Source organism: Rhinolophus sinicus, chromosome 16 (genome assembly GCF_057876585.1).
Source record: "Rhinolophus sinicus isolate RSI-liver-muscle chromosome 16, RSI-T2T, whole genome shotgun sequence".
Lineage (NCBI taxonomy): Eukaryota > Metazoa > Chordata > Mammalia > Chiroptera > Rhinolophidae > Rhinolophus > Rhinolophus sinicus.
The window spans coordinates 29,381,293-29,405,056 of NC_142516.1; the positions used below are offsets into that span (position 1 = coordinate 29,381,293).

At 42.2% G+C, this 23,764-nt stretch overlaps 1 protein-coding gene across 1 annotated transcript; it reads right to left on the reverse strand.

Moving 5' to 3' along the window:
• Positions 1 to 29: 29 nt before the first annotated feature.
• Positions 30 to 23,532, reverse strand: ANP32B (acidic nuclear phosphoprotein 32 family member B). The gene is made up of 7 exons (XM_019729201.3): positions 23,133 to 23,532; positions 13,947 to 14,096; positions 10,576 to 10,698; positions 5,088 to 5,277; positions 2,856 to 2,980; positions 1,752 to 1,821; positions 30 to 486 (listed from the first exon to the last, which is right to left on the reverse strand). The coding sequence occupies exons 1-7, from the start codon at positions 23,184 to 23,186 to the stop codon at positions 419 to 421; spliced, it is 780 nt and encodes a 259-aa protein (XP_019584760.1). The 5' UTR covers positions 23,187 to 23,532; the 3' UTR covers positions 30 to 418.
• Between the last annotated feature and the right edge of the window lie 232 nt (positions 23,533 to 23,764).

Genomic DNA, 23,764 nt, shown 5'->3' on the forward strand with positions numbered 1-23,764 from the left:
TATAAAGAAAAGCATGAAAAAAACAGACCCAAAATGTTAAGATTTTATTTACAAAGCTTCTTTGTTGTACAGAAAGTAAAAATGCTGTTACAATCTTGGTGTAACTGGTAGCCACAGATGGTTGACTCACCAATCACAGCTATCCACGCTACAGCAAGAGTCTTACACAAAAACCTAACAACGCTTACAATTTTGTTGGGGTGAAGTTCCCAAACTTGGTGGTGGATTTCCAAGAGGGACTAAATGGAGGAAGGCGGAATGTCACAGGAACTATTCTTTGGCTCTTTGGGTGGGTGGGTGTCCTGGGGTTTGTATCACAGCTACCTCTTTTTTTTTTTTTTTTTAAACAGCTACCAAATCCAGATGTGCAGTCCAACCAATACTGAACAGTTCTTTTTTTGCAGGTTATTTAGGGGTCTTAATCATCTTCTCCTTCATCATCTGTTTCTCTCTTCCTCTTTTCACCTTTCCCGCTTTCTTCCTCCTCTGTACAATAACAAAAACTCACTTTGAGACAAATGGAAAGGTTATTGCTAAGGGAGGTTAACAACAATGAATTTTTTGATGGTTGGGAGATTAAAGCTTGATCAGATCAATAGACTGTTAATTAAGAAATATTAATTTTAAAAAGCATAGTGACCACAGAACCAAGAAGGGCAAAATGCATCTCAAATCACAGCAGTTAATCCAGTTTTCTCAATTGTAAGTTGGCAGTCTTCCAAATGTTCCTTACACTTGGTTGGTCTCAACAATGAGACTACATTACCAGTTATCAAAATGCACAGCAAGGATTTTGGGGTTAGTGAGCCTGTATTTTGATCCATGCTTGCTAACAATTGATCTTGGGCAGGCCACCTAACCTCTTTAAGCCTGTTTCCTTGTTTGTAAAATTGGGAAAATGGTACTAACTTGAAAGTGTTATTTGGAGGATTAAGTGTGATAACACAAAGTATTTAGTCTAGAACATGGCAAGACACAAATTGTAGCAAGGGAATATTAACTAAAAAGGATTTTTTAGACTCCTCAGGTTTAACACAGAGATACATCTGTTTTTTCAACTAGTAAAAATTCATGGCTATTTCAAAGAAATTAACTAAATCTGTGTCAAATTATGCTCCAAAAAGCTCCTTGAAGGTAGAAACCAGGTCGTAAGGATTGTTCTATCAGTGTAAATTTAGTCCAGTGCCTGGCACAGAGAGCAGATGCTGAGAAAGTACGAACCAATGGAAAGTAGAGCAAACAACCTGGTACTCTGAAACCTACACAAGCATGAGAATTTGTACTCTCAATGAATAATAAATAAATAGATGTTTCACTGGTATGGTTTGTGGTGGGGAAAAGAATAACACTAGTAAGATTAGAAAGGTACTATTTATGTATCCTGCAAAAATTATAATCCAATTAAGATTATTATTTTTTTTAAATGAAAGAATTCCAAACACAGAAACCTCATGCCTGGCAGTAACCCAAACGGTAGGGTTTAAAAACACAATTCCAGTGTGGGGACTGAGGACAGGGTCTCCTTCCCTCAGGCACCATTAATCACTATAAAGCAGGTGAGCTGCACCAGCATATATGCACCGACAGGGCTATACAAGTAAGGGCCTGTGAAAACACCAGGGCAAAGGGCATTTTATGTTCTTCTCAGTGGTTCTAAATTCTGAATTAATGGACTGTGCCCTCTCCCCCCGACCCCGGCCCCCACCGCCAATTTTCAGCTGAGGAGGACAAAGCGCGTGCATCAGACCCACCTTCATCCTCATCCTCATCCTCATCGTCTTCGTCTTCATCAACTTCTCCGTCATGTCCAAATTCCTCTTCCTAAAGAACAATAAATAGCATACGATTATTAAATTCTGCCACGTTGAGAAGTACAAAAAATATACAATTTCCCAATAAATGTGACAGTCCATCAAGGAGAAAACTGAAATGTTATTTTTATCTACTTTGATGTTCTGAGATCGGTGGGTTTTTCTTATAAGCTTAATTTAAAATTTTCTTTAAAAATTGCTATTCAGAAGTAAGCATTTTATTAGCCAGACGTATTTAATTAGCATACAACTTTTAACAGATAACTCAAGAAGTGACTTAAAAATCTTGATTTTCAATGCAGGTTTGGACAAAGATTTCTATGTTACCATTCTTATGAAAAGCTTCTTTCAGGAACTTTATTTCATTAAATACCTATGAGATTATACAAATGCTCAGCTTCATTTCTGTGCTAAAAAATAACATGATTTTTGATGACGTCTAACTTTCTTCAGCTGTTTTCACAAACCTCCTTGAGGGTCAAAGTTAAGTCACTCCTTTCTTCTGTTCTTCTGTGGCATTCAGCTCCTCAGAGATACTGAATTACGAGGTGTCCCATTAAACTAGGCTACCTGCTCTTTCAGGGCAGGGTCATATTTTTACTTAACTCCTTCCCCAGCTCTCTAACACAAGAGGCATGTATTTACCGAATTAAACTGAATTTATACAAGAACAAGTTCAGACTTGGTAAACATACCTTTCCTTTGAATACAAGAAAGGAACAGACATACGAGTACCTTCAGTTTCTAGTTTTCTCACCCTGCTGAATGAATACTCAACTCGTTGCTTCCTCCCAAAGTTAAAGGGTCAAAACTTATCTTGCAGAGTCAAGCACTGTGTCTAGTTAGCATTCAGTAAACATTCCATTTAGTATTTATTCAAAGGGGTACAAGAGCTCAATTAATCAGACTAGTATTACTATATTTACAAGTATACTAATTTCTTTAGAAGGCCTTTTCCTTTTCTTTCTTTTCCTTTTTTTTTTTTTTTTTTAAATCTACGCTTTTGACTTAAATAGGAAGCAGGCAGCAAACAACTGCACTGACCTCCCCACTGACTTCATCTTCATCATCTTCCCCTTCTACATCTTCGTCTTCGTCTTCATCCTCTTCGTCATCAAACTCTTCCTCCTCACCATCCTCATCCTCCTCGTCCTCCTCATCTTCTCCTTCTGAAAATAGTCCAAAAGGAATTCATTAAATACCCTTGATGTCCCATGGGGCGCACCTGCTAAGGTGCTGGGGAACTATGGGTTGGTCCATACGACAAACGTTGGGCTGCACCAATGTCAGGGAAAACCATGGACCACAGTCACCCTCTTTCTCCCAAGCTGCTGCAGCTCAGTCCCTTTGTCCAACAGAGTCCCATAAAAACCAGGACTCCTGGTGGACTAGATGTACCCTACAATACTTACTGATGAAATGATGCAATGTCTGGGATTCACTTCTAAGGAAGGAAGGGGGAAGGAGGTGGGGTGTGTATGTATAAAACAAGGCCAGCCGTGAACCAGTAATTGTTGAAGCTCAGTCACGGGAACATGAAAGTTAGTTTTACTATTATTTCTACCTCTGTCTATGTCTAAAAATTTCCGCAGTAAAAAGTTACAGAAATGAAACAAAACAAAAACTCCTTCTCTGAAGTAAGGGTACTCACAAAACCAGCCCAAATCAGGAACCTGGGAGACCCACTAATAACTCTATGGAGGCGGGAGGCAGGACCCCTGCAGCCCGTCTCTACTCTATTCGGTGCAGGCCTCCCCTCAAGCGGCTCGTACCTCACCCTGTCCCGGAGCTTGCTATTCTCTCCTGCCTCATGGCCTCTGCACGTGCTTCCCTCTGCTCTGCTTGGCTGACACTGACTCAACCTTTGAGTCTCAGTTACAAAATCACTTCTCAGGCCGACTCACCCGACTTCCTAGTCCTGGCTCGTGCTCTCACACAAGCAGCTGGTGCTTCTCCGTTACCACACAATTGCTCACTTGTGATTATTTAGTTATGATTATCGAATATTTTCTTCTTAGTAGACAGTAGGCTCCAAGAGGAGCTTAGGGGGTGGTTCTCCCCACCCCCTAAATTATTTCCCACAATGCCTGGCACATAAGAAATGCTCAAATATTGGTTGCCTGACTGATCTTCACCTTCAGGAACTGCTCTCCACCCTCCAATGAATTTCCTTTATAGGCTCCTGCACATGTGGCTGTTCAACTTATTTAAGGTGAACTTAACTAGACAACAAAAGGCACGAAGGGTTTTTAGGAACAAATGAACATGTGGTGAGGGGAATAAATGACGTAAACATTTGGAACAAGGTGAGATGTCCGATTCTGTGTCCACTTCACCACCTCACAACCTGTCTTTTTGCCTTGTCTCAAATCTCCTGCAAAACGAAACTGTAAAAAAGCTTCTAGAACACTACACCAATAATTGCACCCAAGCTGCATGATGTTTTTCCTCCCGCACTTTTCTTGATCATTTCTGTCGTGTATTTTTATCTTTAAAGATAACTGGATGTAAAAAAAACCTTGGCCAAATGTCAAAAATAAAATTTATATTCTAATTCCATGTTCTGGCCAGAAAATTATTTTCCTTATTAATGAAAAACGGAATCCAACATATAGTACTTTGAAATCATTACCTTCTTAAACTCTAGGCTTATATTAAAGGCAGGACAGCTGTTTAATTCATATTTGGATCTAAGATGTACCAAGTACCTTTAAGTGTTGAGCCCTGTGAATAAAGAGAGAAAAAGCCAGTCCCTACCCCAGAAGACAATCAGAGCATAGTTGGAGGGGACACAAAGAGCAGAGGATGCCACGTGCTATGAAGAGGTCAGCGAGGGGATGCTGTAGACGCACAGGAGCTGACCTCGCTCATGGGTGTCGGGAAAGGCATCCGGGAGTGCTGCTGACAGTGAGTTTGTAAGGATCAGGAGGCAGTAACCAAAAAAGAGAAGAGTCAGGAGGCAGACAGCAGACATGAAACTGTGACCCCTTTAGCAAACCGTAAACCACAAGTACTTCAACGGGTTGAAGAAGCTCATGATCTCTAGGCTCCAAATTCAAGACCGAGTAGCTAACAAACCATTTTTATTTGGAATCATTTAAAGGTTTCAATGTCCCAAGAGCTTATTAAAATTAAACAGAGGTCCCAGCTCCAAATTTAACGGAATGCCTACATGCATGATATAAATTGTTTTTCTCAATAGCAAGAACATTCAGTAACTTTATCAGGACCCTTGAGAGGCAGAAAATAGGTTCACCAGCTGTGCTGCCCACTCACCTTCATCATCCTCTTCTTCATCCACACCGTCCACCTCGGCATCTGAGTCTGGGGCTTCTCGATCTTCTCGGTCATAGCCATCCAGGTAGGTCAGCTGGGGCAGGAGCTTGAAGACACTCTCTCGGTAGTCATTCAGGTTAGTAACCTCACAGTTGAACAGATCCAGGCTTTTCAGACATTCCAACTTTTTCTGAAGAAAAGGATCAAAAAACAAACCCTCTAAACCAAAGGAACATAAACAACAAAACCCATCTCCGAAAGAGGTAAAATTCTAGGCTCTGTATTCAATTAGCTACCACCCAACTCAGTCTTGTACATAGGATAACATTTCAAGTCCTTTGCACCCTTTATATTTGAGGCCACTGGATTTTAACTAGTCCTTCCCTTCTTCTACATCTACCCTTTTCAAAGAACTTTTTCTGGCAGCATCAGTGTTAAGAAACATGAATTTGAAAAAGTATTTATTGAAACTGAATCTTTTCATAGTATGAGACAAATCAAACAGACTTTAATAAATTTCGTTCAAAACTAAGTTTAAACATTTGAGTAATCAAATGGCAATCAATAAGAACTTGCTGGGTATCAAGCATAGTCTTCAATGCTCTGGGGTTAATAGTATGGAAAAAAATTCACTCATTCGACCAATCAACCAACTCAGTCTCAAGGTGTTTGAGATTTCTACTTGGGGACATAGATGTGAAACATCTATAACGGAATATAATAAAGTGCAAAGTGTGGTAATGCAGATATTTTCTGGGAAGACAGGAGGAGTCAATACAGGCTGGGGAAAAGGAAGGGGGTCTCAAGAGTTCAAACTTCAGAAATAAAGAAACATTACACTCATTTTTTATTTTTGAGGAAATGATTAACACTATTACCAGACTTTTCAGATGTAAAATTCTTCTGATTTTACCATACCTTGAAACTTTGCTGCAATACTTCCTTTGTTTTGAATCTCAGTTTCATCTAAAATATAGTTAAGATCTAAAATCCTGGCCTAAGAAAGTAGTCAAAGTGGACTGGAAAATGTCCATGTATTTTACTCAGATCTTCATTTGTTACATCAGTGTATTAGTACTTCAACCCCAGGTCTATTAAGTTTGATCAGGGGTAATGAAGAGACCGGAAGGGCAGAGGTAGTATTACAGGCAAGTAGGGAGAAAACAACAGGAGTAGACCCTCTCGGAGAGGACAGGGTGCAAGCATATAAAAAGCAAACACAAAATGTGAAGTCCTATGTAGCCTGGTGCCTTTTAGAACAGGGGCAACAAGCCTGGAGGGCATATGCTATACAGCTTCATAAATGTCACTTTAAATGGCTCTGAAGCTTGGTGTTGTCTAAGATAGTAGTAATAAAAATATTAAGATCTTTGCATAAAATTGCAAAAAATAAAGGTTGATTTTTAAAGGCTTTGATGCTTTACTGGGAAAGCTATTTCAACACTCACAAGGATCTCGGAAGAAATGCAGATGAAACAAAACCTTGTCTTCAGGGCTTGAGTTATCTGTGTAATTCTGGCGAGTTATAAAATAATTTGAAGATCTTTAGTCTAAAGCAGGGCTTGGCAAAAGGGCCCATTCCAGCCCACAGCCTGCTTTTGTAAAATAAGCTTTACTAAACACAGCCACACTCATTTGTTTATATATTATGTACGCCTTCTTTTGTGCTACAGTGGCAAAACTGAGTAGCTGTATGGCTGACAAAGCCTAAAAGATCTGTTATCAGGCCCTTTAGAGAAAAGTGTTGCCAACCCTTAAACTTACAGAATCTTCATCTTCCTGGTCAAAGATGAGGTTCCCACACTTATTTTACTCTCACTGAGCAGCCCTTGGGAACACAAAGTAGGATTATAGCAACAGGCAACCGTACTTCTCCAAACACCAATGTATGAAGATCCAAAGGTTTGGGCATCAAATAATGTGCTTACGTAAGTCACGCCTCTGAGGTCTTAAGAAAGCTATCCCCAGTCCTTCACATCATAGGGAGAGCTGCTTTTACGTGTGTAGCTTTAGATTAGATTCCCCATTGGGCAGGCTCTGACCTCCAGAGGCCCAGGTATAAATTCTTGCCAAGGGGGGGTGGGGGGAATGCTGAAATACTACCCCAGACAACCAGGTAGCATACTGGGAACTCTTTTCTCTTCACAAAAAAGTTGACTCTATAACAGATAAGATACAACCACAGGTAAATTTAGGCAGCTTTCCCAAAGAAGCTCAGTCTAAAAATTCTTTGCTCAAAGGAATGAGCCATGTACTTCTCAAAATTATTCCCTAGGAATAAATGTACAAAAATGCATACAACCCCGGACCTTTAATGCTTTACAGTGCCCCAAGCTCTTTGTCTTGTTCTATTGACTATCCCACTATCCGGGGCCTCCAAGGCTCTGTTTCTGAAACTCTACGAATCTGTGAAGTTTTTGGCTACTACTTGAGAAAGGACCCATTATAATTCGGACATACTAGAAAACCAAGTGAAAGCACATAAACAATATCGCAAATAATTATAGTATCCTAGACTTGTTTAAAGTAGTAAAATTACATTTTAAGGCCCAAAATACACTACAAACAGATCATTCAGGATCTCAAGGTAATGTCTAAATACTGCTTTAAAAAAAAAACAACCAAAAAAACACACAACTCTATCATACCAGAAATTTGGCCTAAAACTAATAGGCTAGCCATAATAAACATTAAACATTTTATTAACAATAATTTTGCTTGCCTTCTTAGAATTTAGAAAGGCTTTGGGGGATGGTTTGGATGGCCCAGGTCTCTTAAAAAAGGTGTCCAAGGAAGTTTGAATTGATGCCTTCTTTGTCTCTCGATTAATGTCCCTGTAGCAAGCAGAGGCATTCACAATCATTGCAGTGACTGTAAGTACTGGGCTCAATGTAGACGGTGCTCAAAATGTATGTGGTTAATGAGGATGAGGATGGTGTGTTTCCCCACTGAAAAATACTTTCAGAAGTAAAAATGGATTCAACATTTCCCCCCTTCACCTTCTACTGTTACTTGATTCCAAGGTCTAACTTCAGGAGCTCTACCTAGCACCGCCAGGAATCTGAGCAGCAAGTTCAGAGAAGGGCAGGAACTGAGGCTTTTCCAGCTAGCCCTGGATGTGCAGTGCTGTGGCTCTGTCATAGGCTAATCAAGTGTGTGACTCTGGACAATGGATTCAGCCTCTCCCAAGCCTCAGCTTCCTCATATGTAAAATGAGGGCCATGCTGTTTCTATCCACTTTGTAAAAATATTCTTGGAGGGTTACTAATGACCTAACATACATAAAGTATCCATTACACTGTATAATACATAGTAGATCCTCCAAAAACGTTAAATACAATAGTGGTTTTTTTTCCTTCTTCACTGTCCCAGGGGACTGAGACTTTCACAGCCACCAAAGGGCCCTTATCCATCACTGACCAGGTCAGGAACACCCAAGAAAACAGCTCCCACACAATTCTTGCTTTTGCTCTGCATCTGTGTGTTAGGGCACTGACAAAGGCTTCTGATGAAATATCAAAGAGGCCTTAGGTTGCCAGGAGAATTCGGGAATAGCCAGTAATCTTAGTTTGGAAAAATACTGCTTGGTACTCTGTTCTAGAAAAAAGGGGTTCCTGTGCTTACAGTAACCCTGAATTGACAGGCCTGTCATTAACACACAGACAATGAAGGCTTAATGTAGCGATCTGACTGGGAGGGAGATCATCAGCACGTAATGTGGGGATCCTGTTGGAATTCCCAGCTTAGATCAACTTGGCTATGGGATAAATTTGTAGGTAAAAAGAGAAGACAAGTTCCAAGAGCACTGGAAAGAATGGTGGACTTGGACTTGAATCCCTACTCTGCTATTTGTCCAGTGCCACTGAGTAATTACTTAAGCTTTCTAAAGTCGGTTTCCTCATCTCTAAAAGGATAGTCTTTTTCTCTCCTCTGGATTATATGGGATACAATGCATGAATGTTAATGGCTTTGAATACAGCAAAACTCAATAAATGTTTGCTTAAACATTGGAAATGGGGATTAGTTTAGAGGAAAATAGAACTTGTAAAAATGAGGGAGCCTAAGTATCTGAATGTATCTATCATAGAAAAAAAGGGGCAAAATTCATGGAGCAAAGGTGAGGAACAGGCTCTCAACATTTATGAGAAATATGAGTTAAGCGTGGTCCACGTAGTGATTCTGCAAATTATTAAATCTACACTGGAGCAGTGGCTCAATTATTCATTAGGAGAGAAAAGACCCTACAATTCTGACAGGAAATCCTTCACTGACGTCACAATTTAACTCTATCTTCCCTTGAAATATCAACAGAACATTCTACACCCCTGATGTGAAATTCAAATATTGTAATATATTGTGACATCAGAAAAGACAGAAAGCAGAAGATGCCTTACTTATCATCCTCTTGGGTTCTGCTCTTCTGGATCCTGAAAGACAGTTCCTATCTGCTATATAATCTTCTCCCAATTAATGGTTGCAAGTTAAATCAAATAGAAATATTGATTTTATATATACCAATAAAAACAGAAAGAAGCTATAGACTTCTTTGGGTAGTATGAACAGATTTGAATTCTGTTAGCCTCATTAAAATGGAATTCTACCTTTATGCCAAATTTATAGTATGTCATATTTAAGGAAAGCATCATTTAACAATCATGAATTCATAGAAATTTCCAGGTGGCAGCCAAAAGAACAGCCAGGGGGCTGCCCCACACCCTGCGTTAATCCCTGTCTCCGGAAGCTCTTTCCTGGCCACTACAACTTCCACATGGACTGGACCCCCATTAGCACAGCTTCCCAACTTAATAAAGCAAAATAAGTGCATCACCTTTTTATTCTTAGAACTAAGTGAGGTAAGTAAGGCAGGGATTACTGTCCCTGCTTCACAAGCAAGGAAACTGAGGCCCAGAGAGAAGAAACAATTTGCCCAAGGTCACACAGGAAGTCTATAACCCAATTGGCACTTGAATTTAACTTTCCATAGCTTATCTCAGCATGTAAGACTGAGGAGGATTTTGGGGTTCCCATGCAAAACTTGGGATCCAGCTAGAGCACAAAATCATGAATTAGAAGACCTAAAATTTACTGAAACTGTCTTTAGACTTCTGTTCCACCTACAATTCAGATATGCCACCTAATAAATAGCTTTTTCTGTGTAAGTATAGAATAGCCTGAACGGTCTGGGAAAACGTTTTTAAGATAAATGTTTAATTTCATAAATATACAAAACGCTAAAAAAGACAAAAGAAAAGAATTCCCCCCTTTGAAGGAAGCCACCACAGTATCAGACAGGAAGAGCCAAGTCACAGGAACACACATAACTACAGAGGCCCAGATCTTTAAAACTGGACTTCTCCTATAAAAAGTATTATCGTAAAAAGCCACCACTTTCTCAATTATTATTTCCAATCATTTCCCTCACTATAAAGAAATATGAAAATGAAAATGAATCCAATAAGTCCTGGATTCTAAATTCTCAATTACTTACCAAAGGTTCCAAGGTGCTGATATCTTTCAGTTTATTTCCACTTAAATTTAGATGTGTGAGATTTGGAAGTTTTTCTGCCAACATGTCCAGACACCCATAGATTCTATTGTCACTGAGCTCAAGCTAGAAGAGAATGCACACAGCACAAGCACAAATACAAAGAGAAACACACATCATTAAGGTGTTCTAATGAGCAAATACAGTTCTTAAATACTTATCAAAGATCTCTTTTTATTAGGGCATTTATGTTCATTTTGTTTGATTAAACCCAAATAGTTTACAGATCCCAGCAACATTTCACAGGAGAGACAGGATAGGATGAGAAGAGTTGTTTTCTTAACCAGCTGCTAATTATAACAGTTTGCTCGAGAACTGGCCCGATATCAGTGAATAATACATTTTCTCACCTGAAAAGTAGGTCAAAGCAAATTAGAATTCTTTGAGAAGTTGTTAATACTCTATACCTGCCAGGAAGGATAAACGGGCCAGCTTATTGTATGTGCTAAGCAAAGCTTGCTATGCCCACTTGAAATCTAATCTGGTTCTGTAAATGCTGATACACTGTGGGGTTCTACAGCTGGAAGCCACCAGGAAATGTTGCTTTGAAGTCTACTGGAATGGTACAGGTCCCAAAACAAGCCCTTAAAAGAAGGTCCATGACCTGAGGAAAAGGAGTGGGGCAATAGCTTCAGGGCTGACACAACCAACTCCCCAGAGGCCACTTCTTGCATAAACCTGGCCTTTATAAGAACCTACTCTAATTTCTTAGCTGCAGGTCAAGTAGCACAGCAAATGGTGTGCCAATAAAGGAGTGAGCCTTCAGCAAGAAATATTAGAATCTTAGAGTGAAAAAAACTGGAGCCTGAAAAAATTAGATGGTTGAAAGCATCTAATTCAAACTTTTCATTTTGCAGATGAGAAAACTTAGGCCCTTATAGCTGGTTTAAATTCCCTATTTTAAATGCCAACAACAATGGCAACTGTATCTAATCCTTACATAGTCCTTAAGTGCCAGGCACTGTTTGAAGCACTAGAAATACATGAACTCACTTGATCTCACCATAGGGGTAGGTAGAATTATTACCCCCATTGACAGATGAGGAAAATTAAATACAAAGAGACTATGTAACAAGCCCAAAACCACATAGCTGCTAGTGGTAGACCTACGATTTCAAGCTGGGCAGGCTAGCTTCAGAGGAATCCATGCCTTCCCCACTATGCTACGTACCCAGAATAGCATGAAAACGTCATGAAATTTAATCTATGGCATGCAATGAAATGAACATATGATGCAGAATAGAGGAACTTTTAAAATTATAAATAATCGTTGAAAGAATGATTTTAAAAAACAATTCAGGTCTGCTGCTTAGGTGTTACTAAATATTTCAGAAGAGAATGTAACTTTCACAAAAATTTTCCTTCCAACGGGATATTACAGTCAAATAGCTAATCATGATCTAGATTTAAAAATGTAAGTGTATAATCAACAAAGACCTAAGTGTTAGCTTTTTTGAGATATTAGTAAATCAAAATAAAAAGAGAATACTTCTTTTGGTTGGTTAGACTACCACACATATGCAATATTCACATCCTTTCAAAGTGAGTATCTTAGGGAGTGGACTAGAGATAGCAAGGCAATCTGCCAAAGGATTTAGTGGTAGATTTATTTTGAAATAAAAGCAATGTGTAAATTTAGGAAACCTGTGACATGTATACATCAGATTTCTTTCAGATCCTGTTTCTTGTTAAAAAACAACATGTGATCTAGGGTAGGAAGAAACTAAAGTCCACATCAGCTGTAAAAACATCTAATCTGCCTCTAAGTTTGATGGATGGATGTCTCCATTCTTCCCTCACTAACCCTACAAGTAACTGATTAAAGTAAGACTTCAAAAGGATTTGCTAAAGCCTCTACACCGATGGTCACCGATACACTTCCTTTCTGAACAGGTCTGATAAGTACACAGACCATAGTAATTGAGGAAAATGTATCAGGATGCTAGGAAAACAGAGCACAAAACACGTACTTGCATCCAATTTATGTAAATAGATGCTAAAAAGCCATTAGTCGTTTGATGGACTAATCTGAGCTTCCAGTGTCACCTATAACCCATGCAAATAAAAAGGATGACACTTGAATCTCTAAAGTAGGTGCTTATCAAAAGAAAGGGAAAATTTACCAATTTAAATAACAGGATTCTTTCACATAGGAAGCAGGTCACCCTGAAACTCATGAGGACTGCCAGAGCATTTATTACCTAAACAAGGCAAATAAGTAAAAAACACTTCTGGTTCTTCACGTACTTAACCAAAAAACAAGGCCCTCAGGACTCAAAAGCAAGCTACAGGGACAGCCTACCTGCCCTTTGCCTAAGTTTGATGACATATTTCTTTCTATGTGTACCTTTATTTAGACAAATTTTCGATGTAAATTCCCTAATAAAGCAAACACATATACCTCAGCGAATTCTACAACCCTTTCCGTATGTAATGGAAAAGGTACTGGGTTAGGTAATAGGAGATGTGGGTTCTAGTTCTGGCTCTAGCACTAACCACTTTTGTGGGTGGCTTTAGGCAAATTCTTGTACCTTTCTGGGTCTACTGGTATGCCTGTAAAATAGTGGGCTAGCCTAGAAGATCAAAGTTTCTTCCAGTTTTGACATTTTGGGGCTCTGTGTCAGTTAAATGTACAAGGACACAAGAAAACATCTTAGGTGGTGGGGGACGTGGAAGGGGGGTAGTGACTGGTTTGTCATTAGACCAATGAAGCACTAACAATGGGTCATCAGCTAAGGCAAGGAACTACAGTAGCTTCGTTACAATGAATACTTGCAGTCAGTCACAACACATTTTAAACTTCTAGTCATTAAAAATGATACAATGGATTTGAATTATCATAAAAACCACAAATCTGAGAAGTCTTTACTATTAAACTCAACCTTAATCAACAAACATAAAACTTGAAGAGTGGTAGGCACCCTGTGGTCCCTAAACCAGAGCATACTGAGAACAAATGTATTTAACATTGTAACAACAAATGTATAACAATTAATAAATTATTCACAAAATAATTATTCATAACTATTATCTACTGAGCATCCAACATGTATTATTTCCAAACATCACAGCAATTCTGTAAGGTCAGGTGGTATCACCAGTTTACAGGTGAGGAAATTGAGCCTTAGAGAGATTAAATAACCTGCAGAAGATCACCCATCAGGGAAACGATAGACCTGGAATTCAATCCCAGATATATGCCCAGTTCCAAAGGCGTGTGTTTTTTGCTACAGTACAAGTTTCCTTACAGGTAAAATCATGTTTTTCCCTTCCCAGAATGGTTCTCTTCTACAATGAAAGAAAAACGCACTTACCTTTTTCAATTTAGGTAGTTTGGGGAGATTTGAAACTGAAATCAAGCCTACATTTATTAAACTGAGGAACTCTAAGTTCACAAATTCAGCAGTTAAGCCCTCAATTTTCCCATCATTTGATTTGCAATTGTCCAGGACAAGTTCTCGAACCTATGGATGACAAAGGGAGGGGAAAAAAAAAGATGAGCTTTCATAAAAACATACAGAAAACAAAGAACAAAAAGAGCACAAACTCCAACCATAAATACCCAGCAAAAACATCCACATATAGGGGCAGCCTCTACTTAGACCTAGATCACAGTTATAAATAAATGAAAAATAATTAAGGCTTCAGTAACAATATACTAATAGATATCAAGGGTGGAATGTTACACCATGGTATAAATAAAGATTTAAACTCTTTCCTTTCCAGAGACAGAAACTACAGTTCTTAAGATGCAAGATGTAAGTAAAAAACTATACCCCCCCATATTCCTTTTCCCAAGTCTGCTCCCCAAGGGGTAACTTTAACTACAAATGCAGAGTGAAGATACCCTCCACCCCTTTCAGGGTGAGTCTACCTAAAGGCCCAGGAAGTTGACACAAGGAAAAGAGGAAAGCTTTACTTTTCCTATTAAGATCAGTAAGAGATTTTTGGCAGCACTACACATTTCTACTTGTGGTTTTATTCATCTTTACTAAGATTATCTTGACATGAGGAAGGGGTCAAGATGGAAGAGGCCTTAATTGAAAACAAAGATCGATTTGGGTTATATGCGAGAAAGATATTTGATATTTCTAGGGGAGAGAACTGTAAATATTAAATTATGTTCCTTTTTCAGACCATAAAATCTTCTTTGGAGGTCTGAAATTCAGAACTCAAATCCATCCAAGGGTATCCACATCTTAAAAATTCTGAATACTGACTATTTAACAGTCTACTCTGTGAATATCTACCATCATAATTTTCATTGCAATTCTTGTTCTGTGGTTGACTCTGAAACATGCAACTTTTTAACGCATTTTGATCAATTTATAGTGATGCAAATTAGTTTTAACTGCCAAAGGCATTCTTGCAGTGATCTACCAAATTTAATAGCATTAATCAAGCATGTGGAAGGGAGATGCTAATGGTTCTAAAATGAGGACAGGAGCTAGTAATGTCTTCATTCTCCCATACAGAATCCAAGGATCCTACTCTAGTAATTGCTATCATTCACGGAGAACCTACTTGTAATTCTTTGTACCACCACACCCTCCCCCCATTTACAGAGAAGGAAACAGATTTATAGGCAGTGATACCCACAACACCACAACTTCTCACTTGCTTCTTCACTACTTCTCACTACCCTGGTTACTTCCTCTTCAGAAGCCCTGGTTTCAGTCAGGATGCTGTAGTCCTATTACATACCTTTTTACTCCCTCCCTTCCTCCCTTCCACTTTTCTCTAGATATCGCCACCATTCTTCCCTCTTCTGATGAAAACAAGCACATCCGAAAACTGAAGAGGTCAAATGAGGAGAGCTGGGCTCTGCCACTTATAACCTGTGTGCCCTTGGGCAAGTCACTTTACATCTGTCTCAGTTTCCTCATCTGTGAAATGGAAAAAATAGTACATACCTCACGGCGTTGTTGTAGGGAGTAGTGCTTGGGGCATAGTAAATGCTGAGAAAGTAACCTCAGGGAAAGGGAGGAAGGGAATGACAGAGACCTTTGTTGTTTACTTTATTCATATCTGTACCATATAGATGTTTTACAAGCACGTATTTCATTTGTATTTAAAAACAGCAATAAACCATAATAAAAAAGTCAACTGTAATTGTCACCCACCTAAGTAGTATACTACAATACAAGGGATTTTCTATGACTATATCTGACAGAGAACCCAAAATTAATATACAGAAGGACACTATTATGCCAAAAGCCAAGTGAGGAAGAATTAGTTAGCAGCCATGTTGCCTCTTAAGCCATTTTGGCTCCCAGCTCACTGGGTGAAATAACCTCCTGGACATTTCACTCAACCAGTAAAATTCTACTCTAACTAGGCATCACATACTACCACAAAGCATTCAAATGTGAGTTAGGACATGTTTGCTGACCCAAACAACAGAATCGGAATCAAGAAGAGGAAATTAGGAGAAAAATCATGTTAAAGGGGCTCCAATTCGCCAGTTTAGTTGTTGAGTATGGAAGATAATGGAGAGGAATTAAAGTTCTGCTTCAGAGAAATGGGAACCATGTAGCTAGGCGGAAATAAGGAAGGAAAAGTTTATTGAGGGAGAGGTGTAAGGAATACCTCAATGGGTACCAAGTTTAAGGTTCCCATGGAATACAGATGAAAGGATCCCCAGGCAGCTGGACACATGGGTCTGGAGTTGTGGGGCAGTCTGGCTTATAAATTCTGTATTGGGGAGGCATCAGGACAAAAGTAGTAGTGAAAGGACAGAATTCCTATGAAGACTAAGGATAGAACCCTGGGAGATCCTGGAAAGAGACTTGAGAAGAATCAGGAGTGATACCCAAAGATGAAGGATTACTTTGAACACCCAGAAAGGCTTGTGAAATAAGGCACAAGACGTTATTTTTTAAAAAGGATTGAAAAAATTAGAAAACGTAAATGCCCACCAACATGGGACTCATATCCAGGATACACTGTGGGATAAAAAACGTACAGAATGTATAATATGTTGTTATTTATGTAATATATCACACATTCACTTTCTTATATGTACATAAACTCTCTCAGGAATAAGCTCTCAGGGATAGAAAGTGAGTGGCTGGGAGACTTTTCTCTAGAACCTTATTTTATACTTCAACGATGAGAATATTAATCTGTAAAAAAGTAAAGGTAAAAGTCAGACTTTAAGCTTCAAGCTTCACGAGGGCAGGGTCATGTCTATTTCAGTTGCCACTATATCCCAGTATGAGAAGAACCTTCACAACCATTGAAAAGGAAAAAATGGTCACAGGTTTGTCAAGAATACTGCATATGGGTTTTCTGTCAGGATTGTAGGGGATTGAGCAGATGACGAAATCAGAGAAAACTTGGATGGATATAAGGAGAACCTACTTTCTGATCATAAGCATAATCACGTTAACGCAAAGCACAGTGATTTCCATCACTATTAATATTTTGGTATATTTTTTCAGTTTTCCTCTGTATGTTTTAAATATAGGTGAGGTGAGATAAAACTACATTATTTAGCATACTTTAAAGTAACAACCCTGAATATCTGTTAATAGCGAAAGAAATTACAATGTATGGATGTACCATAAATTACAATCCTCCCTGTTGGATGTTTCCAATTTTCATCATTATAAAGAATGCGATGGTACCTTTTTATGTAAAATTTCTTCTGTTATCAGGATTGTTTCCTCACAATCTATTGTTGGGTGAAAGTATATAAACATTTGAGTTTCTGTTATCGAGTTGTGAGTTATTTAAAATGGCAACCAACCCCCTTTCAACACATTTTTGTGAATATACAAAAATTCTAGGTTATCTACATTTATTTACCTTTTTCTTGAGGATAGTTTTTACCCTGAGGAAAAAATAAACACCCCAAAAGATTGACCAAAAAAAAAGAAGAAAAAAAAAAGACAAGCCATAAAAAACACAAAATGTCAATAAACAAATGTCTGACTACAAGAAGTAATACAAAATGCATATAAAAAACAAGATATGTCTTTCTACTCTTGTTGTAGGTGGGGCAACTCCTCCTGTGAAGAAGCAACGGCTAGGATGAATATAGGGATAGGTGAGTCGATAAGTGGGAGAGCGAGAAGTTCAGGGAATGCACATGAGAGACCTGTAATTTTCTCCGTGAGTAGGAGGCAACAGAATTTACTGGGGTGAGCAGGGCAGAGGGTTTTATGGCTCAGCAGAGAAGGCATGTCCCTTGACTTTTCCAGGAAGGCTGAGGATGTAGTAAAGAATTGTGCTACTCCCAGAACAGAGCTCCAGAGGCGCAGTCAGAGGACAAGCTACTGGGGAATGAGGACAGGTCCGTGGGAATTACTGCAGAAAGCACAGACCACAGGAGGGTCCCACTTAGTGCTGTGCCTGAGGATAACAAGTCTGGAAAGCCCATCAGCAGCAGCCTTCTAGCTTGTCTAAAGGTCTAAACAGGACTTTTGTGTGGGGGTGAAAAGGTATCTTCTCTTGGGCATTGTGTCAGCAGCATTTGAGATAACTAAGCCTCCCCACACCCCCATCCCTTCCTGAAATGTGAAGGGATCCAGACTGCCTTGCAAGGGAGAATACAACTGTGGGAAAGGATGCATGGGGGCATTGCGCAGGTGGGCATATAACCCCAGCCTCCTAATCTAGATCCAGAATAAAGGGAGGTTCTAATCAAGGAGAAATGGCCCTACTTTCTCCTTCTTATGCCCCAAATCCTCCCACTGCCACTAAGGCAGGCACTTACACATTTGTGTGTAAAACTTAGGGAGCTATTTGGTCCAAGATAGAGTTAGCTGGCCTTCCGCTCAAAGATAGATGGTTGAACTTTTGGGGTCAAATTCATTCTTCTTCATACTTCATTTTCCAATTAAACTAGCCTTTTCTCAAACATCAATTTAAAGTAAACATTTAAAAACAAAAATCCATTATTTCCTATTTAACTGTTTTGTACAGCAAACAGTACTGTTTTCACTGAAAAAAAATTGAGCTATACTACGGCCAAGTTCCAGGGACTGCAGCCACAGAGGACATCTAACCCCGATTTCCCTTCCATCCTCTCCAATTTTCTCTCATTTCCCACTCCCCTGGCCACTGTGAAAAAAAGATCAATTTTACCTAACTGGTTCAGTGACCTTCCTCAATTACAACAGTTGGAATTGTTATAAGAGGGCAAAAAAAGTATAGAGGAATTAAAGACAATTTTAAGTTACCAATTCTTTTAATTAAAAAATACATGATTATTGTAGTATGTGAAATAATCCAAAAATTAGAAAGAAAAAGCAACTCCTGCCACTCTTGCTAACTTCCATCCTTCTGAGTTAACCAATGTTCAAACCTTCTACCCTACTATTATTTTAAAAGAAATGTTTTCAAAATGACAATAGGACAGATTTATATTACTGGTTCTCAAATGTGATTAGGTGGCAGAACTGTTGGCATGAAGGAAACACCCAAACTCTACTGGTGGGTAAAGAAGAGAACCATTCTAAAAAGCAAAAAACCTTCTAACCACCCCATAGGGATGGTTAAATTATGATCTACGCATAGAGTAACTATGACGCTATAATAAATAATGACAGAAAGATAAAGATGTCTACTGTATTTTATTTATATAACTAAATTTAACACACCAGATGTCTGGATGATAGGATGAGTATGTGCGTGAGAGATTTCTATTTTTAAAATTTTTTACTTATCTATATCTACTATTTTTTGGCTTATCGGTGTCTAATTTTTCTTCAATGAATATGTATTATTTATACAAGGAAAAAGCCCAATTAGTTGCTATGCAACCAATTAAAATATCCTGTTGAGCTCAAACTTACATCACAATAGACACAACAATAGATGCCCAAAATTGGAGAAAATGTGAGAAAAACCTTTTTTTTTTTTTTTTCAATAAATTGGGACTAAGGAAAGACTTCTTATTTATGGCATACAAAATATCTGGGTCTTGCAAGCACACCCAGTGTTCCACAGGGGCATAGACTGAACCACAGGAACTGCTTGGCCTTCTAACTTTGAAGGCAAAAGTCAAACAGGGCTAACAGCAAGGCTAGCTGTTTCTAGATGCAGTTAACAAGGTGCTCCTATCAACAATTTCTGTGGTGTACATGGTGTTTTCGGGCTGTACAATTTGTTCCCAGTGAAGTAACTGGCAATACAAATATTTTATGTAAAATATTCCTATATTTTTAAATAGTTATCACCATTCTTTATGAAGATTATTTTTAAAATCCATCTTAGTCATTTTTTCCACTATGAGAACACACCTCTGACATAAGGAGCTGTTTCGGACTTATAGAAAATTGAATTACATACATATTTTAGTTCCCCATTAGAGAAATGAGAATACTTGTGTTTATAAACAACAAGGATATGGTACTAGGTGAACTGAACCTATTATCTTGATCTAAGCCTTTGGCCAAACACAAGAAGGTAAAGTGTTACCAGGGTCTTCTGCAAACCCCAAAGAACAAAAAAGCCATACACAATACAAGCCCATCTGGTCTTTTAAAAAAACCCAAAAAACCCTAAAAACATTTATGATCAAACCTCCACTTACCCTCCTCAAACACTTAGATCTTACTTAATGACATTAAGGTCGGCCAGGGGTACACTCTTCTGCATTTAAGAGCTTCTTGCCCATACATTCAAAAGACGAAGGATTCTTCCTCTTTCCCCAAATGATGAGATTCTGTGCGATCCCAGAAGCGAAACCTACTCCTGGCCCCACACAAAATATAAGGAGCCTGGGACTAGCTGATCTGGGCTTTAAAGGAGTCATTTTGGAACTTCCCATTTGCCTTAAGGATGATGCTGTTCTTCAAAAACACTTTTTAGCTGCTCTTAAATATCTCGTCAAAATCTACAGTATTTTTACCCAGAAAAGCCTTCAGTTTAAAGTCATGAGAATCAATCTCTTAAGAACCTACTCCTCCTGCTCTCAGTCTCCCTGTGAATCCCTAGGGCAGCCTGTCTTTCTCCCCCACGATATTGGCTGGCTCCAGTTAACACTTTCAAGGCCAGTACAATAGGCACCACAGGGGTCAGGAGAGAAGGGGTAAGCTCTCAAGTGCTGTTCACACTGCTTTTCCAGGTCCTCGCATACTGTTGGTACTCAAATATTTAATAAACCAGTGGATTGCTGTAGACCAGTGCTGACCAGTACAATAGCCACTAGTCAATTGTGGCTTTTGAGCACGTGAAATGTGGATAGTGCAACTGTCAAACCTGACCTTTTAATTTTTATTAAATAGCCACATGACTCTGGTCTGTGTTTGGCAAGAGAATAAGGCCTAAGTTGATTACTTGAAAAATTAATACTTGCACAAAAATGCATACTTTTCAAAGAGCAATATATTAGTCATCTCATATATGAAAAAATTCTATATAGTGGGATCACCAGCCCAGATGTACTTCCCAGAGGGAGCAACACTGATCTTTACCGAGTAAGTACTTTAATAGTACTTTAGTCACTGCACAAAGACTTCAAATTCTCGATTTGAAAATACTTGGAAGATCCAAGTGTGCAGCACTTTTCTTTCGGAAATTCTGGCTAAATGTAATTACTCCACATTCTACTGACTTACAACTACTCAGTAATAACGCAAACGTCTGAAATTAACAACGTCTCAAAAACGAGAAGAGAACTCGTCGAGTTTTCAGTGTGAAGAGGTTTAACCCTTCAATATACTAGCACGTGGCTGACACAAAATGTCTGACTGATGAACGGAAGGGACGGGCTTGGTCCCACCTCAACTTTAAAACCCCAGGGATTAGTAGAGACGCCCACGCCTTCAGCTCCCTCAGGGATGCTCGGGGTGGCCACGTGGTGCTGCGCCCCGACCCTCATTTGTGGTGACCTGAGGGATTCAAAACCTCGTGCACACCGGGTAAATCCTGGTTGATGAATTTCCACAAGTTGGTAACTTGTTACCCACAGCTACCTGACTGCACGAAACGCGCCCATTGCTGGACTGGGGCGGGGTGGGAGGGCTTCCCCAGTGCTCCCCCACGGCTAGAGCCCGCCACTCACCCGAGGAGGGGGTCTGGCAGACGGGCGGCCTCCCCGCGCGGGGGCCGGGTACCGTGGCCCTGCACCCGGCCGCGGGAAGCCGCTCTAGTCCGCCGGGTGGAGAAGAGGCGATTTTTAAAGGCTTGCCCGCAGCTCACGCCGCCGCGGCCAGCAAGTGCCGGCCTGGGTCAGCCTCATTCGTGCACTTGTGGGGGGCAGAGGCCGCCGAGGCCCGCCCGCACCCCCGGCTCCTGGCCCGGGCGGAGCCGGCCGCCGGGCATTGCCCTTTTAAGAAGGGGGAGGAGGACAGCAGAGCTCCTGAGCGGAGATGAGTCGGCGGCAGCGAAGCGCGCAGCTCCCGCCAGTGCGAGCCGAGCTCCAGAGAGGCGAGCAGAAAACAAGCCGCGAGCTCGGCTCGGGGAGCGGCAGCCGGCAGCCACCGCCGGGGGCGGACGGGCGGGCTGGGCCGAGCCCGCAGGCCAGCTCTCGCGGCGGAGGGAGACGGGTGCCCGCCAACATGGCGCTGTGTCGGCCTGTGGCGCGCCCCGGCTGGCGCGTGGAGCCGCGGCCGCCCGCCCACACCGAGGGGCCAACCTCCCGGGCAGGGGCCCCGGGCTGCGCCGCCGCGGCGCGGGGGGAGGGCGAAGCCGCCGCCACCGTCACAACGGCTGGCCCGGGCCGACCAGGGCCCGCCCTTGAAGGCCGGGAGTGAAGAAGGCCCGGAGGGCAAAAGGGAAGGGAGAGAAATGGGGGCAGAAAGTTTTATTTTTAGGCTTGAAAAATGGCGGGAACCGCGTCCTTTTTTCAAACTTGGCCTGACGAGGGGCGGCGGTTGCGCCACCTCCGCGGCCCGGCCTCGCCCCTCCCCCGCTCCGCGCGCGCCAGGCCGCGCCCGCCCGAAGCCCCCGGTCACCCGAGGGGGCTTCTAGCCCCCCCTTCCGAGGCAAAAAGCCCACTCCTCGCCCTACAGTTCCTGCCTTCGGTCGGGCCGGCGCCAACCGCAAGACCAGGCCACGGGAGACCCCTTCCCGCCTGAGCACCTTGCCCGGCCGGCCCGGGGCGCGCGAAGCCCGGCCTGGCCCGCAGCGGGCCCAGCCCCGGCTAGCCGCGCGGCTCCTCAGGCCGGGTCCCCGCTCGGCCGCGCATCCCGGGAGGCTGCAAACATGGCTCCCAGCGTTACACAACCCCCTTGTCCCTCCCTCGCCGTCTGCCACACACACGCGCGCTGCTCCGGGAAGGACCCAGGTGGGCGAGGAGCTCAAAGTTTGTTTTCCCCCACCCCACACCTTCCTCGGACGGCCGCGGGGGCCCGCGGGCGCCAAAGAGTTAATCCCCGCGCGCTCGCTCCCCCCTCCGCGCCCGCCTGCCCGCCTTCCCGGTCCGAGCCCGCGAGTTGCGCCCTTCCCCGCGCCGGGGCTGGCGAACCCGCACCCGGGGCCCCGCAGGTGGCCACCATTACATGCAAGTCATCGGAGAGAGAGGACGCCCGAAGGGGGGCTCTGCTTACAGCTGCCGGGGTCCGGTTCCTCAGCTCCAGGTGGATCCTCCTCTTCATGTCCATGTTTCCCTCTTCCCCCCTCTTCAAACTTAACTTTCCGCGGCAGGGGCGGAGGGGGGAGAGGCGTCCCGGCCTGCGCTGCGAGGGCCGTCGGAAGGGGTCTACTGGCGGCAGAGGCCGGCGGCGCGGTCCTGGGCGGCGGGCGGCGGGCGGGCAGGCGAGTGGAGCCCCCGGAGCCAAGTTACTCACGGGAGCCGAGAGAAACCATGGAGGGAAAAGGGGGCTGGAGCGTAACGCTGGTCTCACTACCGCCGCCCCCGGCCGCGGCCCCGCACTGCGCTTAAACCGGCGACGCGGCGCAGGCGGCTGCTCGGCACCACACGGCCCCGAGCGGCGCCGCTCGACTCGGTGGCTGAGGATGAACCAAGGACGGGGCGGGGAGACGCGGCGGGAGGGGCAGAGGCTGGGGGGAAAGGCGCTGCCTGGGGGACCCGAGCGACTTGCACCCCTCCCTCCGGTCGCACGTGGGGTGGCTGATGTAAGATCTTCCTCGGGGGCTTCCCCGCCCGCCGCCGTGCTGAGACCACCCCCCCGGACCCCACCTCGCTGCGCCCAGACGCGGGTCTCTGGCCCGCGCTCGC